Genomic DNA, 21,174 nt, shown 5'->3' with positions numbered 1-21,174 from the left:
TCTATTGTACTTCGTGTGTAATCAGTGCTTTATTCGAGTAGCTATCTAAACTTACTTAGGGGGAATCTCTATCTAAACGAAACAAGCTGTTCCGATTTGGAGACCAAACTCCTGTGATCTGCTTCCGATGTCGCGCGGAGCGATGTCTACGATCGGCAGTCTGTTCGGTTTGTCAGACTTGAAGGTTAGAATCGTGTGATCCCAGGTGTTCTTGCGATCCTAGAAAAACAATAGATTCGGAAATTGTTCACGATCAGGGTCGAGGGTGGGCAATGCTACGGCCCCAGGACGGGGGGGGGGCAAGAAAAGACTCGGCGAATCGATTCCACCGCTAGTCGCGGAGAGAAACAATTAACTCACTTTGCAGCCATCGTACACGGCCTCGTAGGCGAACTTGTTGACCGTGGAGGTTTCATCTTTCGAGGTCTTCAGCTCGAGATCATTGCTGGATAGCAGTTTGACCGCTTTCTTGAAGTGGTTCTTTTGAGCGTCAAAGAAGGCGACGGAGTTCTTACAGTGGTACGTGATATTCTGTTCGGCTCGACCACTGAGCATTTGGAGGAAGGTCAATTGAACGCGATCGATTTTGTAGGTGAACTGGAAACAGTTAGGCGTTTTCAGTTTTCTCCGAGCTCGCCGTGGGCGCAAGGCGGCATTCTCGGCTCATCTCATCGAGGACTAGTCGACGATTACGACTTCGGAAGCGTATTCTATGTAGACTGACCTGCCGACCTCCCGGCATTTCGGAGTACCAAACATGCTTGGCCTTGCCGATATAATGCGCTTTTTTATCCACGGCGTTCGGCGATGGTGTGATGCACGAAGCTCCGATCGCCATGTCGCAATAGACTTCGATCGCATCCCGCGAATCACCCTGATTTGGATCGATCCAGTACATACCTGGGAATTGGAAGAGATCAGAACGTGAATATCAGAATCATTCATCCATAGGGTCCACCAAGAAAGAAAGAGCGGGAGAGGGATCGTCGTCCGAACGACACGAATGCATACGTACCGCTCTTGAATTCTGGATGGGAGACAGAGAGATCCCTGCAGGTTTTGGCGGGGGAATCCTTGGTCCCCGTCGGATTTCTCAGACGGTCGTACTCCTCGACGAGCTGTTTGTAGTAAGTGAAAATGATCTTCTTCTTGTCTTCAACCGAAGTCTTCTCGTCGAACAGCAGACCGGCATCATCACCGAGCATCGGATCGGGTCCTTTGGTGTTTGTTCTGCCGAGGATCGCTTGGAGTGCGGCCGGATCGTACCCAAAAGGTTCACCTGGAGGCCCTGGTGGTCCGACGGGACCAGCCGCTCCAGGAGTGCCGGGCTTTCCATTTTCTCCCGCGGGTCCCCGAGGACCGGACGCTCCTTGAACTCCCTGGGGCCCGGGAGACCCATCTCTGCCTGGTGTACCGCGTGGACCCTGCGGACCTGTCAAGCCGCTGGAACCAGCAGGTCCGGGCGCTCCGCGCTCTCCCGCTGGGCCCTGTCGCAAAAAGCATGTGAGGAAAGATACCACGAAACAACCCATGAACAAGCGCGAATTTATCGATGGTCACTCACAGCAGGTCCCGGCAGTCCCTGGAGTCCAGCGAGACCTCTGTGTCCCTTCAAGCCACGATCGCCGACTTCTCCTCGATCGCCTTTGGCTCCTTGAATTCCAGGTACGCCTGGGGCGCCCCGAGGACCGTGCGGACCAGCGACACCGGCCGGTCCTGGTTCTCCCCTTTCTCCGCGCTCTCCGGTCGCACCTCTCTGTCCGGCCGGACCCAGCGGTCCTATCAGACCTGGAGGTCCGGGTGGGCCTTGAGAACCCGGAGAACCTTGGGGTCCTTTGTCTCCAACGCGTCCGGCGATTCCTGGAGGGCCTTGCTTGCCCTCATTGCCAGGAGTTCCTCTCTCTCCTTGAGGTCCGGGGGGTCCCTGAACTCCTTGGAGTCCGACTGGACCCGCAGGACCATCAGCTCCGGGTTTGCCTTCGAGTCCACGCTCGCCTTGAGGTCCGCGCGGTCCGTACGGTCCTTTCGGTCCCTGGAGGCCGGGCAGTCCGGGTAAGCCACGCTCCCCTTGAGGTCCGGGAGGTCCGACTGGTCCGGATTGACCGGCAGGACCTTCAGCACCTCCGTCCCCTTTGATTCCAGGCTGACCGATGGGTCCAGGGTTGCCCTGCTGTCCCTGTGGACCGACTCTGCCGGGTTCCCCCGTCACTCCCTTAATTCCTGTGGGTTCGACAGATGAAATATGATGAGTATCGAGTGGCTCGAGAATCCACGATAACATGTGCAAACAATCGAACATATATTCAGTCAGTGTATGCAAGGGTCAATTAACGTACCCGGAGGTCCCATGGGTCCAGGAGCTCCGATCGCTCCCGGCTCCCCGGCACGACCGGTTTCACCCGGTCGTCCCGGAAGCCCGGGCAGACCTATGTCTCCTTTCAGACCTGGTTCTCCACGGGGACCTTTCGGTCCTTGCAGACCGATAGGTCCGAGCGGTCCAATATCCCCAGGTGGACCTTGTGGTCCACTTTTTCCTTGTTCTCCCTTCGCTCCGATAGCGCCGGTGTTGCCTTTCGGACCAGATGGTCCTGGAGGTCCGAGAGGACCCTGGAAGCCCACGGGACCGGGCGGTCCAATGGCTCCGCGATCCCCAACTTGGCCAGGAGCGCCTGTCGGGCCCATCGGTCCGGGCGGTCCGGACTCTCCTTTTATGCCTGGCTCTCCAATATGACCAACAGGTCCCACGGGTCCCTGGATTCCAGGCTCGCCTGGTCTCCCCATTGGACCTTCAGGACCCGGCGGACCGTGGTCGCCGCGTTCTCCTTTCGAGCCAATCGGTCCAATGTCTCCTCGACGTCCGGGGAGACCCTGTGGGGAATTCAATGATTTTCATGCATTCGGTAAGAAACCGTCCGAAAAGCTTATGACAATCTTGTTTTGAAAGGAATTCATTCTTCTTCGAGTTTCGAAAACTCGACCCCTTGAGACTCCTACCACGAGACCTGGAGGTCCTTGATGTCCCTTCGCTCCTTTCTCTCCGGTCACTCCTCGAGCACCATCTTGACCGGCGGGACCAGGATCCCCACGTTCTCCAGGTGGCCCTTGGATACCTTGTTTGCCCGTTTCTCCTTGGAATCCCCGCTCGCCTCGCGATCCAGTCGCACCGGGTGCTCCCGGAGGTCCTTGCACGCCGGGACCCCCGTCCTTTCCTGGTGCTCCTGGGTTCCCAACTATACCGGGAAGGCCCTAGAGAGGAGATCAACGGTTGCCCGGTAGGATCGAAAGACAATCTTATCGAGCAATGACGTTCGAGCGAATTTCTCGCAACTCCGGGTTCGAAACCTACCTGGAATCCTCGAGATCCTTGGAGTCCGGGAGGTCCCCGGAGACCGGGCTCACCAGGCTTGCCTGGTAAACCCACCATACCCATAGGCCCCTCTTTTCCGGTGTCTCCACGAGGTCCTTGCGGACCTTGAGCTCCCGGTTTACCATCGAGACCAGGTTCACCCTGATGGAATTTCAAAATTCAATTTCATTGGAATTTCTATCGACATCGTGAGGGTGGGAGTAATGCCGACTAACCTGTTCTCCTTTCATGCCAGGCAGTCCTGTCGGGCCTGGGAGTCCTTGCAAGCCCTGTTGGCCGGGCTCTCCGGTTTTACCATCAGCGCCCGGAAGACCCTAGAGGGGTTCATGAGAAGTTAGAAAGATACGGCCCGGCCACTAGTCCCTGACCGATTTTCTGATGCTCACCCTCACTCCTGGGACGCCGTCTTTGCCTGGGAGACCTGGAAGGCCGGGGGTCCCTCTGAGGCCTTGCAGACCAGGCAAGCCTGGTTTGCCGTTGTCTCCCGTAGAGCCTTTGGGACCCATCGGCCCGAGAGATCCTGCGATGCCTTGCTCTCCCTTCTGTCCCGGCAGGCCATCGGGACCCGGGAGACCACGTGGTCCCGGTGTGCCCTGTAATCGGTATAAGAACCTCTGAGATATTCCGACGCTCCTATTGAATTCGGAAGATCAGCTCATAAGAACGAACGCTCGGATACCGACCCTTTCTCCTTGAGGCCCAATCGGTCCTGGAGGTCCTTGAGCTCCAGTTTTTCCCTGAGAAGATTTTTAGAAAATTCAATTTCACCGAGACTCATCTCTGAAAGAAGGAGACTCCGACGCTCGTTCGCTATTCTCGGAACGAGTCTTACCCGTTTTCCAGCGACTCCCTGAGGACCTGGGAAACCGCGGGGCCCCAGGGCGCCTGCCTCTCCCTTCGGTCCACTGTCACCCTTGTGTCCCTGGTCGCCAGGATTCCCCGCGACCCCCTTCGGTCCTGGGACTCCAGGGCTCCCGGCTAGCCCCTGCGGTCCTCGGGGACCCGGAAAGCCGGGTATTCCAGCCGCTCCACTGTCTCCCCGACTTCCTTTGTCTCCGGGGGCTCCGTCTTTGCCGGGGGGTCCCTTATCGTTTGGAAAACTTCGAGTTAGCAGCGAGGATGTTTTCCACTATCGTCGTCCAGTCGTCACGGAGTCATAGTCCCAGTGAACTCACCGTGGGTCCAGGTTCTCCCGTGGATCCGGGTATCCCAGATTCTCCCCTGGGGCCTTGCAATCCAGCACTGCCCTTGGGTCCTTGGCTACCCGCATCCCCTTTCATTCCGGGAGCACCCGGGAATCCAGGGGGGCCCGATCGTCCAGCAGATCCTGGCGGTCCGGGAGGACCAATCTGGCCGTCAGTTCCCCTTATGCCGGTAGGCCCAGCTGGTCCTTCGCGTCCCCGCTCTCCTCGAGGCCCCGCTGGACCCTAAGGGAGGAAATCGCCTGATGGGGCCTTTTACGACATCACGGCAAGGTGAATATTCGGATCAATCGGAACGTGGACAGGGAGACTGTATGGATCCAGATTATCATCGACGGATTCAGACTCACGACTGGTCCGCTGGGTCCTGGTTTACCAGGTGGTCCAAGGGACCCTTTTTCGCCGGGGGCCCCTGTTTCCCCCTTCGGTCCATCGAGACCTGGATAACCTCGATGACCTTTCGGCCCCGGAAGTCCTGACATCCCAGGCAGTCCTCGAGGACCTTGTGTTCCGGGGGGTCCTTGGGCACCAGGTTTTCCGTCCTCTCCAGTATCGCCCTTGAAAATCCAAGGATGTCACCGACTTTCAGCGCTCACCGATCCGTACTTGTACTGTGAACCAACAAATTATATTTTCTAGCATGCGATCCCGTCCGTTCCCCTCACATCTTTGCCTGTCGGTCCGACTGGACCGCGTTCACCAGGGGGTCCTGTAGGTCCAGGGGGACCCGGCTCGCCAGGTTCGCCACGTGTGCCCTGGAAACCCTGGGGGCCGGGAGGACCTGGGGGTCCCGTCGTTCCGCGAGTTCCCGGGGGACCGACCGAGGCTTGCATGTACTGGAAATCCACTGGTCCCTTCTCCCCGGAGGCTCCAGACAGTGCTCGTTGCTCGGTGAACCATTTGTTCAGCTGTAAGCGATTCCTTCCCTTGATGCATCCACTATGAATCTCATGTTTCGAGGCACAAACATCAGAGATAGAAATCACTGGGGTGAATCATGCTGCTCACATCGGGGACAGTACCGGGTGGACCGGGGAGTCCCGGAACACCGTGATGTCCAGGCTCTCCCGGGGCTCCTCTCTCACCGGGACGACCCGGACTGCCGTGATCTCCTTGTGGCCCCGGGAGCCCGGGAATCGGTTCGGACACTGTTGTCTCTTGCTCTTCAACGCACACTTCGCAGCATTCGTTCGCCAAAAGAACCGTCGAGCCTCTGCAGCCCGCGAGGGATGGACACTGCACTCGGTTGCATGCCACCTGACCCGCCAAGCAGCGGCAGGTGGTGCAATTATCCTGTTGCCACTCCTGCAGATCCGTGAAGGTTTTGCCATTCCAAATACACATCTCAATCCCGGGCTCCGGCTCTACCGTGTTCAAGGGCGCCTCGGGCGCAACTGTTTCGGCTTCGTCGACGTCATACTCTGCATAGTCGTCTTCATCAGCTCCTGAAAAATACGAGACTCGAATCGCAATCACACATCAAAGCGGAGACTTGGATTGCACCGCCAGAGTTCCGGAAGAGCTCGGCAGCCACCGGTCATGTGATCACTTTGAACTTCCGATCTAGTCGCGACGATCTTCACCCTGAGGCGCCGCGAACACAGAATTCAGGACTGCGGTTGCGGCCAGGAGCCATAGGAGGTGGCGCGCCATCCTCCGAGTTGGCTCCGAGTTCCGCGTCCGCGTTTCGCTCTGTCGCGAACCCTCTTTCGGTCGCGCGTATTGATAGAACAGACGTCCCGGCGTTCAACGTCATCGGTTCCATTTATACGGCTGTTAACACTCTTTCCTCTATAAGTCTAATACGAAACACATGCCTCCTTTTCCAGAACAGTGTGGGAGGAACGGCTCTCGACTCACCGGTGGGAGACCCTGAACTCTTTCGTGCTTTATTGTGCTCGGACAGAGAATCCCGAGATTCCCTCAGAATCTATAGATTTCGCTGTTTCACTCTGATCTCTGGACATTTGTTCGTCCCGATCATTGTGTGTTATGAGCATACGATTTTCGGCAAAGCGCTGTTCCTATTCGGGACTCGAGACCAAGGATCCCCTCATTTCGAACATACTCATCCAGAGACAACGTAATCGCGATGACGCTCGGGATCTTGGGAAAATCGAGGGAACCATCACACGGGCGCGAGCTGAAAACTCCTGTTAAAGGCCGCTCGAATGTCACGGACGACTTTTCCGGGAGAGCAAAAAGTCGAGATCAGACTCTTGGGAGTGGGGGGAGCATGTCTCTCTCGTTCACCCGAATTCAACCGTACGATACAGGTTTCCGCCAGACAAGCTCCACTCGCGATATTCGAATACCATCGGCCTGATAACGAGCCGTGAGCCATGATGTCAAAAGCAGACTAGCAGACGTTGAGAGGGACTAAAATGTGGATCTGGGAGAGAATTCGTTGGATGACCATCGGACTGTCCTCCTGAATCGGTCCCACTCTGCGAGGTCCGAAAGCGCGGATCTGTAATTATAATGTTTGGCAGCACAGCGGGTACGGAACAAAATCCATGATGCTGATTTCGCTCACTCGCCAACGTTCGTCATCGGCATTGATCGGAGAGACTCGGCCCGCTTCCCTCACAGTGTAAGGGTCGACGCTTGCTCGACTAGAACTCTAAAATTGGAAGGCTCCATCGATCGTTCCCATTCCGCCGTCATCTGCAGGTTGTACTGGTTCTGTTTCGACAAGAGCAATGATCGACTAAGCGAACCGCCTGTTTTCGAGTTGTGGACAGTCGATTGATGGAGGCAGTGAGCGTGTCCTTTCAAAAACGATTACTTCTGTCGGAGACGAGCGACCGGTCTGCGGAGAAACGGACTCTATCTGGTCTGATCGAGTTTCTGATTCATCTCGGATATGTGACCCCGAAATTGTGGGGCATGTATCTGTAGAAGTTGATGCTCGGAATATCCCCCTTGTCGCGTCGATCTCAGACGAATGCTCGGCGGGATTCTCCGCGGATTATTCAGAATGAGTCTGATAGCCTCGGAGGCGTCATTTGATTCGGTAAACTCTTACGGGACCCGGGGTGGCTAATCAAGGAAGCAAACTGAATAAAAAACATTCGAATCGGTGGTTGGATCAATTCACAGCAGATATCTGATCGAGAGCATTTCGAAGCCAGGTGGTGGTGGCTTCTGTATTTCATAAATAATTTATTCGACCGAGCCTCCATTCATCAAATCCGCGGAGCAACAGACCGTACCACAGTTTCTCTTTCGATTTTCCGAGTCTCTCCAAACTGATTATCGATTTCATCTTGCGTCCGAGCCACGAGTCTCGAATGCTTGTTGAGTTTCCGAGAGGTGTCTCCTATTGGGTGGGGAAATGAGATTCAATCCGCTTTCGTGCCAGACAGAAATTGTGTTTGTAGAGCTAGGATGAATCATGATCCGCGCTCGTTCCTCAGGTCGCGAATGATACTTATGGACCGAATCACAAAGAGAGTTCCGTTTTGCCGCTTCTTTTGACCTGTCTGCAGACGTAAGGGAAGATCCCCGCCGACGAGTCTTCGCCCACGATTTCGATTCCAACACGGCCACAGAGAGATTCAGCACAAGCGAGACGTCGACCGTCCGAATTAATTCGAGAGGAACTCGGCGGGGTTCAGGGAAATAGGCGGAAGGTTCCTCCAACAGAGGAGTCAACCGGGGGCACAGATCGTTGGGAGCCACCCACTTGTTGACCAGTCGTCATGGAGATCGGTCGATGAATCGATGAGCTCCACATTAATATTGAACATACATCATGAAAAAAATACCTGTTGCCGTGACAAATTAACTCACCTCGGACAGGAGAGCGGAGCGACGTCCGAGTCCCGACAAGCGGGGCAGCTCATGATCGGATGGAAAAGTAGTGGATCGAGCGAGCATCGCCATCCCGATGTCTCGACGGCGAAATATGGATTGGGGCATGGTCCTGGCTCGGAGATTCTGATCGGCCCCATCGGAGTTCCGATTACTGCCCTTGATGGATCTGAATTAGGCTCGCTTTTCCGAGAATGAAAATAATATTTCATGAAATCTCAGGCTGGGATGGAACAATGACTCCTAAGTTGTTCTCGGATCCCAGCGATTCCTAAATTCTTCCGTTCTCGGATTCCATCCCTGCATCAACGAATTTCCACCTCTTGATTGGAGAAATCTCGATTGCGCGGAAAGTCTCCTCCCCTAGCTGACCATCTCTCATTGGCGAGCGGACTACGACCGTTCTCTGGCAAGAGATTCGAAGTTTTGAACTCATTCTTGGGATACTCGGCCCTTATAAAGTGAGCTAGACCATCCACGCTTGCGGAGTTGAGAATCAGCGGGCTTTGCGGCGGACCACCGCATGCATATATCTGGGATGGATTCATATCACTTCCGGCTGATGGGGTTCTCCGGAGGATCCTCACGACGCGACGCGCGACTATCTGGGCGCATGAAAGTTCTGATCTCAGCTCATTCGTGGTCTTTCGGATTCAGGGTGTCCGCCTGAGTATGGGAAAGAAAAGAAAACCAAGGATGCCTCCTAATTTAACCCAGCCAAGATCCACGACTCCCCCTGCCCGTGACATCAATCCCATGAAAACGGCTCCTTCGAGAATTTGGAATGTTTTTCGAGCTGAGTGAGGCAGTTCAGCATCCCGCCCACGGAGCTTGAGCAGAGGCCAGGGGCCTCTGGCTCGCTCGATAGTCTAAATATGATCTCATGGTATTGATCTTAAATGTCCATTAACATTGCTTGCTCGGCCACTATCTTACTTTTGGGGGTTGCGCTAGGGACGGGCCGCATGAGGGGAATGGACTTTCGTATAAATGAACCCGCCGAGCTCGAGACTCGACCATTCGCGATCGTTCTTGCCATTGCCTCACTGTCCTGTGACCAATTCTCGCTCCCCTCCATAGAGGAAGAGTAGACCAGTGAGAAATGGTTCCCATTCAACTCCCGTGACAGTCTAGACCTATCAGTGTTCATCAAGTTCGGACAGAACCTTGAAAGTAGTCAGGAAAGCTAACTCGGCACCGGCAGAGGTGGAAGACGTTGGTGTGCCGACCTCCGCACCACACACCAAGACTCCAAACTAGGACTTCCTTCGTAGATCACATTTACCCTGTAGATCCGAATTTATGTGATTCAGATGAAGTCGAGACTACCAACAATCTGAGATTTGGAGGAGTTGAGACAAACGTAAATTCGGCTCTAGAGAGGTTGCTGTGAGATATACCGTCCTGTCCCCAGGTCAGAAAGCGGTCGAGAAGCTTCAGGTCAGTGTGGGTGTGGGGATACCCATCTTGCCCTTCAGCCAATCTCCAAATGATCCCAGAGTGACCAGGGAGTACCACGAAACGACTACAAGCATGTGATTAAAAGTCACTTTATTCATGTTTTCCACAATCTACTGAAAGAATTCCACGCGTTGTAATGGCACTGTGATGAGCAACATATACACTTTATAACACACACCAGCGCATCCATGGTTCATAATTATGGCTTGCGCTCACGCCCGGGACCGCACTGGACTCTCATATACCACTCCGACATTGTTTCCGTGAATGCTTCGCTCGGACAATAGACCGGAGATGACTCAAATCAGGAACTTAGCCGGTCATTCGACCTGGAAGGAGATCGAGTGATTCGGATGCGATGATTCGCCTCTTATTCGAGCTATCAAGCCGCCATTCCATCTCCAAAAATGCGCCTGATCCTCCTCATGACTACCTATATCACTTCACTTTATATGATGTAGGATATGATCGCAACGACAGGAATCAGGTACCGGTCCCGGACCGAATTTACTCACGGCTCGACACATATCGCCGTCGGACTGATATCTCACAATCAGAGACGCACGCTTCCCAATACTTCATAGTCTTTCACAGGGGTCAACTCCGTGTCGTTGTTGTTAGTGGTTGTTGTTGGTCTGGCAGCTGAGGGCAAAAAGAGTATTCCATGGTGAGGGGATACGGATCAATTGAAACACACTACGTGGAAGCCCCAACTAAGGAGAGCCCCAAATACTCAGTGGTCAAACTCCCAACAATTTCAACTCTCGGTCCCAGAATGGAGTCGTGCACGATGAGCCCTTATGCAACAACAGATCGGTCAAATGAAAAGAGACGAGGAGGAATCACTCCGAGTCCTGTGCGAGGGGACAAGTTGGGGGATATCGGATGTGCGATCTGAGCATTGTTCCCTTCCCCTGGCATTGGGTATCGGTGCTGATAACGTCTAGCAATTGTATAGCTCATGGGGAACTAGTTAACTCGGAACCGTATGGTGATCCCACTCGACACAATAAAATCCAAGTCAAAGTCCGTATTCCAATACACATACTCATCCTAGGCGATACGCGGCCGATACAACGACGATAGGCTAGCAGACATATTAGTTGAGCATGGATTATGAATCCCGCTGATGTCCTCAGGCCGTCGGATTAGCGGCCATCAGGGTGTTCGTGTCCCTCCACTGATCATCCGTCCCAGGCTGACCGTTCAACGAAGGCACTGAAGCCCTCTCTGGATCCTCACAAGAGTTTGGAGATGGCGATGGTGATGGACGACTCACTGAAGATCACCGAGAATAATTCTGTCTAGTATCTTCATCGCTTATCATACTCGTCATCGTGTGGAGCGGGTCGCCGGAGGGGGTGGGTCATGTATCATTCGTTCAAGGAGGGATTCCTCCGATCCCGGGGAGGCCTCAGCTTCCTCAGAACGCTCCAGGGATTCTTCAAAAACAGGTCGGAACTCGTGCAAGGCTGGAGCCAATCAGCATCTCTAGCCGGCCGCCGGATAAAAATCAGCAGAGCCGAGGTAATCATAGTCAAATCACACCTAAGCTCAGCATCAGAGCTTGAGCTCTAATGATCCTCAAGAGAGGTGGACATTGCAGACCATGAACTTCGGGCGAAGATGTGGAAGAGCACCCAGAAAGACGCCACAAACTTGAGGGAATGATGACAGCTGACTGACGCTGTCAAATCATCATCAATCAGGACGTAAGGGACCTATGCATTGGTCTCAAATTCCTCTTCGGCGGCTCAATCCAATCAAGAGCGTAAGACAGCCCGAGGTGCTTCTCTTCGGAAAACCACGATCTAGGGAATCTCCACTCGGATCGAGTTCGCGGCCTCCCACAAGAGAAGTGGTTCCCAGCAGCTGGTCGCGAAGGTCTGGGATACCTGCTCCCCGCCGGAATCGGCGCCGACAGTGCGAGGGGACATGATGATTGCGAAGCCCATATCCATTAAATTCCTTGCATCCGCCCATAGGGGAATTTCGGTGGGGATATATGAGGGAAGCGAGCACCCTTAGAGAAATGGGCATGCGGTTTATCATGCCAGGTACGTCAACGCGGAGAGGAATTCAACGAAAACGAGCTATGTCAGAATTTGAGATTCGCGAATCCGAATTTATTCGCAGAAGTTCTTCATCAACTTGTGATGCACCTCTCGAAGAAGCGTAATTACTCGGGCCGAAAGGATGAGGAATTATCGATCACAACTTCTTTCTTGAGAGAGAAAGGGGTTTCCGTTCAAATCGAACGTGTGCTTGTAAAAATATCTCTATTTCCGTATAAACAGGAGATAACGATTCCGTTACCTATATATGAACATGCTCCCGCAAACACAATACATTTAACACTTCTGCAGGTATATACAGAAATTCTTTGTAGAAAAGAAGTGTAAATCGAGGACGGGGAATGGCGAAGATACAGGCAGGCGGTCGAACCCAATGGCTCCGGGTACTCGACGTTGGAGAGGAACTTCGGACATTGAATTTCCCAGCGACAAAACTGAATCCTCCCACGAGTTGCTCAACGCGGCGTTTGCCGCCGATCGAGTTGTCATCGGGTGCTCCAGGTATAGGTCGCCAAGTTGACCTCGTGGAGAGGGAGCATCTCATCTTCCTCAAATTGACGGTCTGCTGACTCGTATCCTGGGCCCTAATGCTCGTGGTCCATCAGACTTCCGTAATCTCTGCCTAAGGCATCCGTAATATTCGCAGATTCCTGCTCGTCCTCATCGACACACAGTCTGCTCCTGGTACCAGGCGGAACATAGCCTAAAACGAATCAACGATTGCAACAACTAAGGCTATGGGGATCGGACATTCTTCAATCTCTAATATCCAATACTCCTATGAGGCAGGTTGGTCTTGGGAGCTTATGGGTGAATCGAGTGCGTCTACGGTGCAAAACAGAGAAGAAGTGGAAATTGTCCGTGCTTCTATCATCATGCTTCGTCATCGTGCGAAGAGCGTGCTTCGTCATTAATGGGACGAGGGTAAACGGGAGTTTGAATTAATAAAAGACCCATCCTCAAGTAAGTGCATTCGAGTTTGATGAATACACTACTCGAAAGAATATTGAATTACTATTGAGGAGATCAATCAGCATGGGAACACGACTGAATAGCGATTCGGTGCAGTTAGATGTCAGCCGATGTTTGACGTGACTCTCCGGAACAGAGCGCCGGGGACGCTAGGAAGGAGGAAACCTCAGATATCATTCATAGAATTTTCATCATCATTGGGGATAAGGAAGCACCAATGATGAGCGGATAGCGGCTCTGAACTTGGAGAGACGCGCCGAAAAAGAAGATACGGTCACTGAATGGGGACCGAATCTTCAGTGCGCACGGCTCCATGGTGAAAACGGGAACTTGCGCTAGAAAGCCAGGCAATCAGACGCATTCGACTCATTGGACCATGATGATCAGATTAGGGAACATGGAGGCGTGGGAGTTATTGGACGAATCCGCATATCGAGGACAGATTCCGCTGCAGTGAGAAGGCATCGCAGGAGAAGGCGCTAAGCCCAGCGGGAATGCCAATATTGGATGAACTCCGATCTGGCTCAGGTCAAACCCTCAGGGAGTCGGGAGTATAACTGTTGTCAGAATCGGCATGAGTAGTGTAGTGCATTAGGTATGAGAGTTTAGTCTCGGCGCGGTCCACCGACGGACGCGCCCTCTGCCGGTAAGGCGGCAGAGCCGTTGTCTAATACAGTGGTTCCCAAATTTTTCCTCCACGGAACCCCTAGGGGTTCCGACGGGGTTCCGCAGGTAGACTTTGGGGTTCCGCAGGTAGACTTTGGGGTTCCGCGCAATCCGCCACGGAACCCCGAGGGTTCCGCGGAACCCAGTTTCGGATACACTGGTCTAATAAACTCCAGTCCCGAGCGGCACACGGCCGAGATCATGCGTGTTTCCCGTGAGGCAAACACTATGCCACTATGTTTTGCTTTTGTAATCGGAAATGAAACTCTCGACCGGGAGAGGTTCTGCCCGCTGAGAGCTGAGTCGACATTGACAAGAATCCGGAACACTGCGGTTTCGAGGTCAGAGAAGATGATTTCAGCAAGGAGCTTGGAATGTTCGGAGAGCGAAACCGCTTGTCAGGATGATGAATTGATTAGTGGCGTTATGAGAGGTGAACGCAGCTATCTGCTTCACCCTCTCAGATATAAGTTACATCAAGCGCTCGCAAGGGTGAGTCGCTGGTGGAAGCAGTAAGCGAGGAGGGGCCTCAAGAAGTGGCGCACGTTCTAAAAGCCGATAGAGAGTCGCAAGATGAAATGGATTTACGTACGACACGCCGGCTATGGAAACTAAAGATTGCGGCTGTGTTGATCACGGAGGATATTTCAGATGAACTGTCCTGCTCCCGCTGTGAATCACACTATTTTTACGTAGGGTTTGCACATGGCGCCTTTACCTTGCATCCGCATCTGACAACGTTCTTTGTCGCGAACGATTGTGAACATGTTCACGATGAAAACCAGAGCTCCGATCACCAAAACGCCCACAGGGAGCATCATGGCATTACGCAAGCACTCGAATGATTTAAGTTTATCGTCTGCGCTAGATCCAGCGCAGAGTTGATCTGAAATCTGAGTAGTGGAGAAAAAATGTTAGGAAATTCGGAATGATTGTCGAGGCATGTGAAAATGATCGAGGCCTAGGAGTCGGCTGACGGAGATATACACGAGCGAAATGAGGGCGCGCCTTCGTGTCACGTACCGATCCTACGAAGTACGGGCTCGCTGCGTCACCCAGCATATGTGAGAAGAGAATCTGCATGGCTGAAGCAGTCCCCCGTCTCGTGGGGAGTACTGTATACAGGAGAATGTCCGGAACTATCGACCAATTGAGAGATAGGAACGACAGTCCGAAAAAGAAGAACACCCATGTGACGTTCGGCTGGCTGGCGGCGAACATCAGAGCGCCGAATATGAGCGGTACTCCTAGGAGGAGTCCTGCCGCACAGATCGCGGGATCCGCTCTCTTGAAGCGGCCCCGGAGCGTTCGTGAAAGATAGACTGCTAAACTGATGCCGAAAGCTCCCCCTAAGCACGTGATGGCTCCAAATATCAATGTGCTACTGCAAAGACAAATAAATGTTGAGTGCGGCTTTCTTCGTGAGATGACTGTTCGAAGACACCTCGGGGTGGTGTGATTCGGTCAGAATAAAACGAAAAGGCCAGAACAGGACTTACTTCGTGTCCTCCGAGCCCGGGGAATGCACTTGCTGGGCTCTGCTCATGAAGTCAGGCGCCCACCAGGACATCGCTCCGAGGGCGAATGTTGCCGCCGTGAAGCCCAGAGTGGACAGCACGAACGACAGGTTCGTGGCCAGATCGTGGAGATCTTCGAAGAGTGACGTTCTGGTCAATTGTACTCCTCCATCCGACTGTCCTCGCGGTGGTTCTCTGAGGACACCCAGGATAAGGACGATTGCGATTGTGCCCAGAACAGGAGTCAATCTGAGAGCCCAAAACCAGCCGCCGAACAACGATGATAAGCCAGCTCCGACCATATAACCAAGACCGGATCCGATCGGAATAGCGTAGTAAAACACTCCGAGCGCGATCGTTCGCTTGTCTTCGGGGAAGATGTCGGCTATGATTGTTGGCGCGATGGTCGAATAAGACGCTTCGCCCACACCGACCAGGGCTCGCAATGCGAAGAATGTATGTTTGTACTGGAGAGATATGAAAAGAAAAATCTCAATGTGAGCCATCCTCCTCATCAATCCCCGAATCAGATTTTCAGATATCTAGGCAGTATCACGGTGCATAATCTTCAAGGGGAAACTCACTTCTCTGGGTGGAGGGATCGACCCCAGCAACGTTGTCACACTCCAGAAAACGACTCCGCCCGCCATCAGATACTTCCGCGAGTATCGGTCGCCCAAGTAGCCGAATGCGGGCGCAAACACCATGTACGATATCACGAATACGGTTTGTAGGAAACCTTTCTCTTTGTCACTGAGCCCGTAATGGTCCGAAACCAGGGGTAAAACGGCTAGATAGGGGAAGAAGTTCTATTAGATTTTCTTCTTTGTCCACTTTAGATACAATATCCACGAGATAAGGGGAGAATTGCTCAAGATTTCCGGATGGAGACGGAATTTCGGGCAGAATGTTGGAATCCCGGGGGCATATATTCTCCTTTTTTTTCACGCTGCAGGAATCCGTATGGAGAGGCCTCGCCAACTCCTCGATATCCAGGCTCACGGTAGCCGATCATAGCGGATCGCTAACCCGTCTGCATGCTCGGAGGGATGCCAGCAAGCTCAAATGAATGCGGATACTAAGAGGCGTCTCGAGCAAACAATACCTGCGCGTGACTACACGAAAACAAGAGGTCGGATTATTTACTCGCTAGGAATTTATAATTGCTATATCGAGTGACGGTCTCGGGTCTCAGGAATTCCGTCGTGGTCGGGACTGCGAGACACCTTCCAAGAGTCGATCTTCTCGTTTAATATGGGTCAACATCAGCCAGCTCGCCATCGGTTCTCACTGGGTTCTCACTCGGTGGGAGATTTAGAACTGAAAGAGACACGAGACTCGTGGCTGTTGTGAGAGAAGGGCTGACCAAGAGATCTGGTTCAGGCCAAGGCTAATAATTGTCGGACGGAGAGAGTCGCGAAGCAACTTTGCTTTGGTTTTGAGATAGGCGGCAGCTCCGGCGGCATAGTTTCGTACATAAACTCCGCTTGAGAGAGCAAATCGACGGCAGAAAGGGCTTGATATGAAGTTTCGTTCCGACTAGCATGTCTTTACGCAGATTCTGCCGATATCAGAAATGCTAAGCGCGGCCGGCCATAGTGTCTTTGAACTGGTATCGCAGCGCTTGATTGAATCCCTCGAACGTGATGACTTTTCGTGAATGTGCCCGGGACCATTTGACACGGATTTTTCCATTACCTACATTGTTGCTTATCTCTACAATACAATACGACATGATACGATACGCCGAGCACGTTAGTCAACCGATAGTCGGTCGCCTATAAGGCAAGACCACCATTGGGAGCGGGAATGCGCCGAGGATTCCAGAGCTCCACTCAGTGAGCGTTCATGTACGCTCATGGGGACATATTGGTGGGTGTAAATTATTTTCGCATGAGACACGAGAGCGACAGAAACGAAATAACGGAAGAGACCCCGATCATCCCATACGATTTATGTGCGAAGCGAGTCATCAGAGACGTCTCGAGGCGTAACAATAGGGCATGAACTTGCTTGCGCCTCTGACTGCTGCCCTCGGGCCTCAATGCTCTGCGCTTCGGAAGCAGCAACAACGAGTGTATTGATCCAGCTCTACGCAAATTGACTCGCTTACTGTCACGGCGAGTCTAGCTCTGTTCTCGTGATATTTCGAAATACGCTCAGGAAGTATTCTAGTTGAAAGGCATACCCGTCTACCGCGTACTTCGCGTCTTGGGTACCTGCATTCATACCCTCAGAAGTGCCGTTTTGTGGGAGCCTGCCCGTCTATCAGAAACCGCCCGTATATTAGAGAATCAGAGACTGTCTTCTCATCAGAATATTCACGGTATGCCCCGGAGCTTTTTCTCCCTCATTGGGAGAGGGGGAAAGAGGCAATTTCCAGAGGCAAATTTGGTAGATGAACTCACCAGCAACAGTCACTCTGTCCATGTAGTTGATGAGGTTGACGAAGAAGAGAATGCCGAGCGCAATGTAGTCCCTCGTGTACGCCCGGGAGCCGGCGATGAGCGGTGGGTTTGGGAAATCAGCCATTTTCCTAGGTTCCGACTCCTGGTTCGAATCGACGGACACCCTCTTGGTCGCACTGCCTTCTGTTGAAGTCCAGGTGAATGTTAGTGAGCCGCTGAGCCACCTCCGGAGCCCCATCGATGACGGTGCGCTAATTTTCCGGCAGTGACGCACGCGGTAAGCTAGCAGAGGGTCGTTCGATGTCCGGCCCGGGCTCTGACCTGATCACCGACAAGCTAGATTTTACGAGGAAGAGACGAGAAGGTACACCGTAAGCTTCGACTCACAACGTTTCTGACCAGAACGCAGCGAAGAAATTTGCTTGCACCACTGAACAAAGAAAGCATGCATGGACGTCACGGGAGCAATACGAGGAGGGACAGAATTGAGGGAGAGAACATTTCGGACCGACGGGGAGGGATATCGTCAGGAGATCGAATTGACATCTAATGTCAACACCCCCGTTGATAAATTACTCGGGGTGCCGAGTCACGCGCTCCGGCCAATACCGCACCCGGCCGACCCCAATCTCTCAGTGGTGCGGGGCTTAGCTATTTACTTTTTTCCTCAGCTTGCGCTTCGGTCGGGCACGAACGCGAGAGACCGCGTGAGAGACTTCGATATTAGAGAGCCATCCGATATCACAAAACAGTTCGCATACGCTGCGTCGCCTCTATTCATGGGAACATGATAATCGGCTAGTCGAATGAGATGGTTCTGCTGCCGACAAGGTCCCAGAAGTCTACGTCTATACTTCCTCGGAAAACGCTGTCGATATCGAAACGGATTCTCGGAAGGTTTCATCTAAGCGCCGGGCCGTAATCAGTTGTTTATTTCGACGCGAAAAACCCGCTAAGCAATCGCCCGACGATCGACCCATGGATGATCTTCCGCCCACAGGAGAGGGAGCCTGTTGGATCGAGACAAGTGGTCACACCGGGGAAGCCCCGCAACGGAGTCGATCCGGCGGTTTCGCGGAGACTTTAGACGTCTAATCCATAGGTCGAAGATTTGACTTGGGGTATCTACTCTTGTTGACGTCAAAAGGGCGAGTCTAATCCAAGCCGGCTTCCGATATTCGACACCACGGCACGGTGCCAGAGAAATCGTTGAGCTCGATTGGAACGCTTTGGAGTTGAGTTCGGATTTCAAGAACTCGAGGAGCACTCAGTCGGCCTCACGCGGGCGCTCAAGTGCCATCGGGTTCGCGACGTATGGCTCAGAAGCAGGGACAAGCGGTCGAGAGAATTCCCTCCTTGAGATCGGATTGAAAGATGAGAGCGCAAATCGAAGCACTCCAAGCTTAGCTGAGATCAAGGAAGCTCCGGGAACTTTCGAAAATAAAAATAAGTTCCAATCCCGAGTCTCCAGCACGTCTCGAGCTCACGCAAAGAGCTACCCAACACGTTCAAGCCAGGAAATCGTAATCGACCGTCAAAAGTACGCTCCTTGGATGCGGAGCGTCATGCGAATCCTAACCAGAAAACATCCGATGGCTTCAGACGGCGGATGTCTCGCGAGGGTCGACAGGAAGACCTCGGGCGGAAGGGACAAGAGAACTTTCCTCGAAGCAACAAGATCCCTACCGTGAATTCGATCGAATCCACGGTCGATAGGAAAACCCTTCCTGATCTTGAAATTATCGTTGCAACGCGGATCGCGCGTGATTCCGGTATTGAGCTGATCGCTGTCATTATCCGCATATTAGTCTTAGAGCGGGCAAAACTCTGCCGGCCTCTGCGATGACTCGACTGCAACAATATAAGCAAAGGTGCACGGGAGACCATCTGAGTTGCGAGGAGATTTTCGGTCGATAAGTGATCGCATTTACGAGCTAATCTCCATTGTCGAGGGATCACGAACTGGCACGTGGAGTCGAATGTGGACGAATTTTCCGTGGGTTCCTTCCGGCACGAATGAGTTTAAGTCGCTCAACATGAAGACGATGTTGACCGTCAATAGAGCCGGACGAGGAGCAACCGACTGCATCCCGAAAGCGGCTTCATGTTGGGCGGAAGACGACTTCAGATTGCTTTTCTTCTGAGAGACTCACTTACGTCACCCGAAAGAATTCACACACACACACATCCTGACGCCACGTAGGGAAACACAGGAGTGTGTCGACTTCGCTGAGATGAGGATCGATGCCGACAAGTCGGATTTCCGGATGATCCGCGGACTTCAGCTCGGAAACGGCCCCGTCTCCAGCAGAAAAATAAACTGCGGTACGCACATCTTTCGCGGTTCCCCAGCATTCGAATACGACGTTACCTCTTCGCAAAACGCACACCTTCAAGAACTTTTGGACCCGAAGATCTCGTCTAGATCTCCAGAGGCTGCAGGAGTCAGCTGAACAAGGGACCTAGACCTAATTACGATCGTCGGAGAATGATCCCGCCTTGGATGTGGTTTCAGCTGATGGGAAAGAACACATCGGGTGTTAATTCCACGTTGACTCACGCATTATCGGCGGGGGAGAAGACGGCGGAGTTGTTGACTCCATGTTCCTTGATCCGAGCCGAGACTTTCGACGAGAACTAGAGAAGAACTACGCGCTGTGTCGTTGAGCGAATGACCAGCTCCACCTGTCCATTTCAAAGGAGGAAACCGCATCAGCGTCCGGCTGCCTGATTTTCGCTCTTGACTCGATGCCGCGAGAGCTACGCTCTCTCTTAAAGTCACAGCGGATTAGAGTTTCGCGCAGCCAACGACTTCATTGGAGCCGCCTTGGCTCGCTACCGGCACCGCGAGGTGGGTGGGGCGGGCGGCGAGAGTGGCGCCTTCCCAACGGACCACATGGCCGATACTCGAGGCTTTGGAAATAAATCCGCTCCTTACGCCGAGGAATTCCATTCCGAGGATGGAAACTGTATCTAGACCACTCGAAGGTAAGAATCACGTCACACATCGAATATCGAGAGCCAACATCGTACCACCTTGCGGCCGTAACGTCACATGGCCTGTAGTGGCCTCCAGCGGCTGAGACCGATGCTCGCGTCGATTTTCGGAGCGAGCCGATCCATAAGAAGAACCCCATGATAATCCAGCCCCTCCCCTGCGCACCGGAACGATTCGGGTTTCCGAAGGGCCGGAAAAAAAACGGCTCCTGAATCCTCAGGTTGGGACAGTGGGGCAAAAGACTCCAGCCGGCCGAATCAAGGATTCGAATTCGAAAACCAAATATGAAACGGAAATCCTACCTCCAGTAATTGGCGGATAATCCTATTTTGTTAAGGTACACATGGCGAACGAGCACGTAACGAAGATCGTCTTCGAAATTCCTCCCCTCTCGGACAGCCCACCACCGAGCGCTGTCAAATGCTGATCGCTAACAGACCCTCCGAGCCGTCGTCGTGCCACACCACCTCAGCAGCAGTGCACGGGGCAGTGCGCACCCCGACGTTGAAATCTACCGCGCCGTTATTTCAAATATTGGGAATTCCGTTTCGCGTGAGCGGTAAGGACGCCCGACCCCACTTCGTACCCCCTGAGCTCTTCGGGTCCGAAACTGATCGATTCAAACTCACGGCTGGACGAGTCACTATATTTTCGAGAGGATCGATGGCGCTGCTGGTTACCGCGGCGCGAAG

The 21,174-nt window shown here is 53.2% G+C and overlaps 2 protein-coding genes across 2 annotated transcripts; both read right to left on the bottom strand.

Annotated features, from left to right (window-relative positions):
• Nucleotides 1-66: 66 nt before the first annotated feature.
• On the bottom strand, nucleotides 67-11,801 carry LOC100899759 (collagen alpha-1(I) chain). Its single transcript, XM_003745087.2, has 19 exons — nucleotides 11,742-11,801; nucleotides 11,485-11,533; nucleotides 6,153-6,215; nucleotides 5,578-6,014; nucleotides 5,235-5,477; nucleotides 4,920-5,126; nucleotides 4,543-4,794; nucleotides 4,200-4,451; nucleotides 4,051-4,104; nucleotides 3,754-3,960; nucleotides 3,583-3,681; nucleotides 3,347-3,508; nucleotides 2,995-3,246; nucleotides 2,337-2,868; nucleotides 1,565-2,220; nucleotides 1,016-1,487; nucleotides 725-900; nucleotides 361-597; nucleotides 67-219 (listed from the first exon to the last, which is right to left on the bottom strand). The coding sequence occupies exons 1-19, from the start codon at nucleotides 11,799-11,801 to the stop codon at nucleotides 73-75; spliced, it is 4,557 nt and encodes a 1,518-aa protein (XP_003745135.2). The 3' UTR covers nucleotides 67-72.
• A 153-nt stretch (nucleotides 11,802-11,954) lies between these two features.
• Nucleotides 11,955-20,950, bottom strand: LOC100903280 (protein spinster homolog 1). Its single transcript, XM_029111949.1, is given in 7 exon segments — nucleotides 11,955-12,624; nucleotides 14,278-14,470; nucleotides 14,472-14,940; nucleotides 15,050-15,543; nucleotides 15,661-15,866; nucleotides 17,485-17,820; nucleotides 20,785-20,950. Coding segments are annotated over 6 exon segments (1,719 nt in total). The 5' UTR covers nucleotides 17,723-17,820; nucleotides 20,785-20,950; the 3' UTR covers nucleotides 11,955-12,505.
• Nucleotides 20,951-21,174: the final 224 nt, after the last annotated feature.

This window comes from Galendromus occidentalis, unplaced genomic scaffold (assembly GCF_000255335.2).
Source record: "Galendromus occidentalis unplaced genomic scaffold, Mocc_1.1 scf7180000077477, whole genome shotgun sequence".
NCBI classification, from domain to species: domain Eukaryota; kingdom Metazoa; phylum Arthropoda; class Arachnida; order Mesostigmata; family Phytoseiidae; genus Galendromus; species Galendromus occidentalis.
Note: the sequence above shows the minus strand (reverse complement) of the source record. Positions and strands in the feature narration are given on the sequence as shown.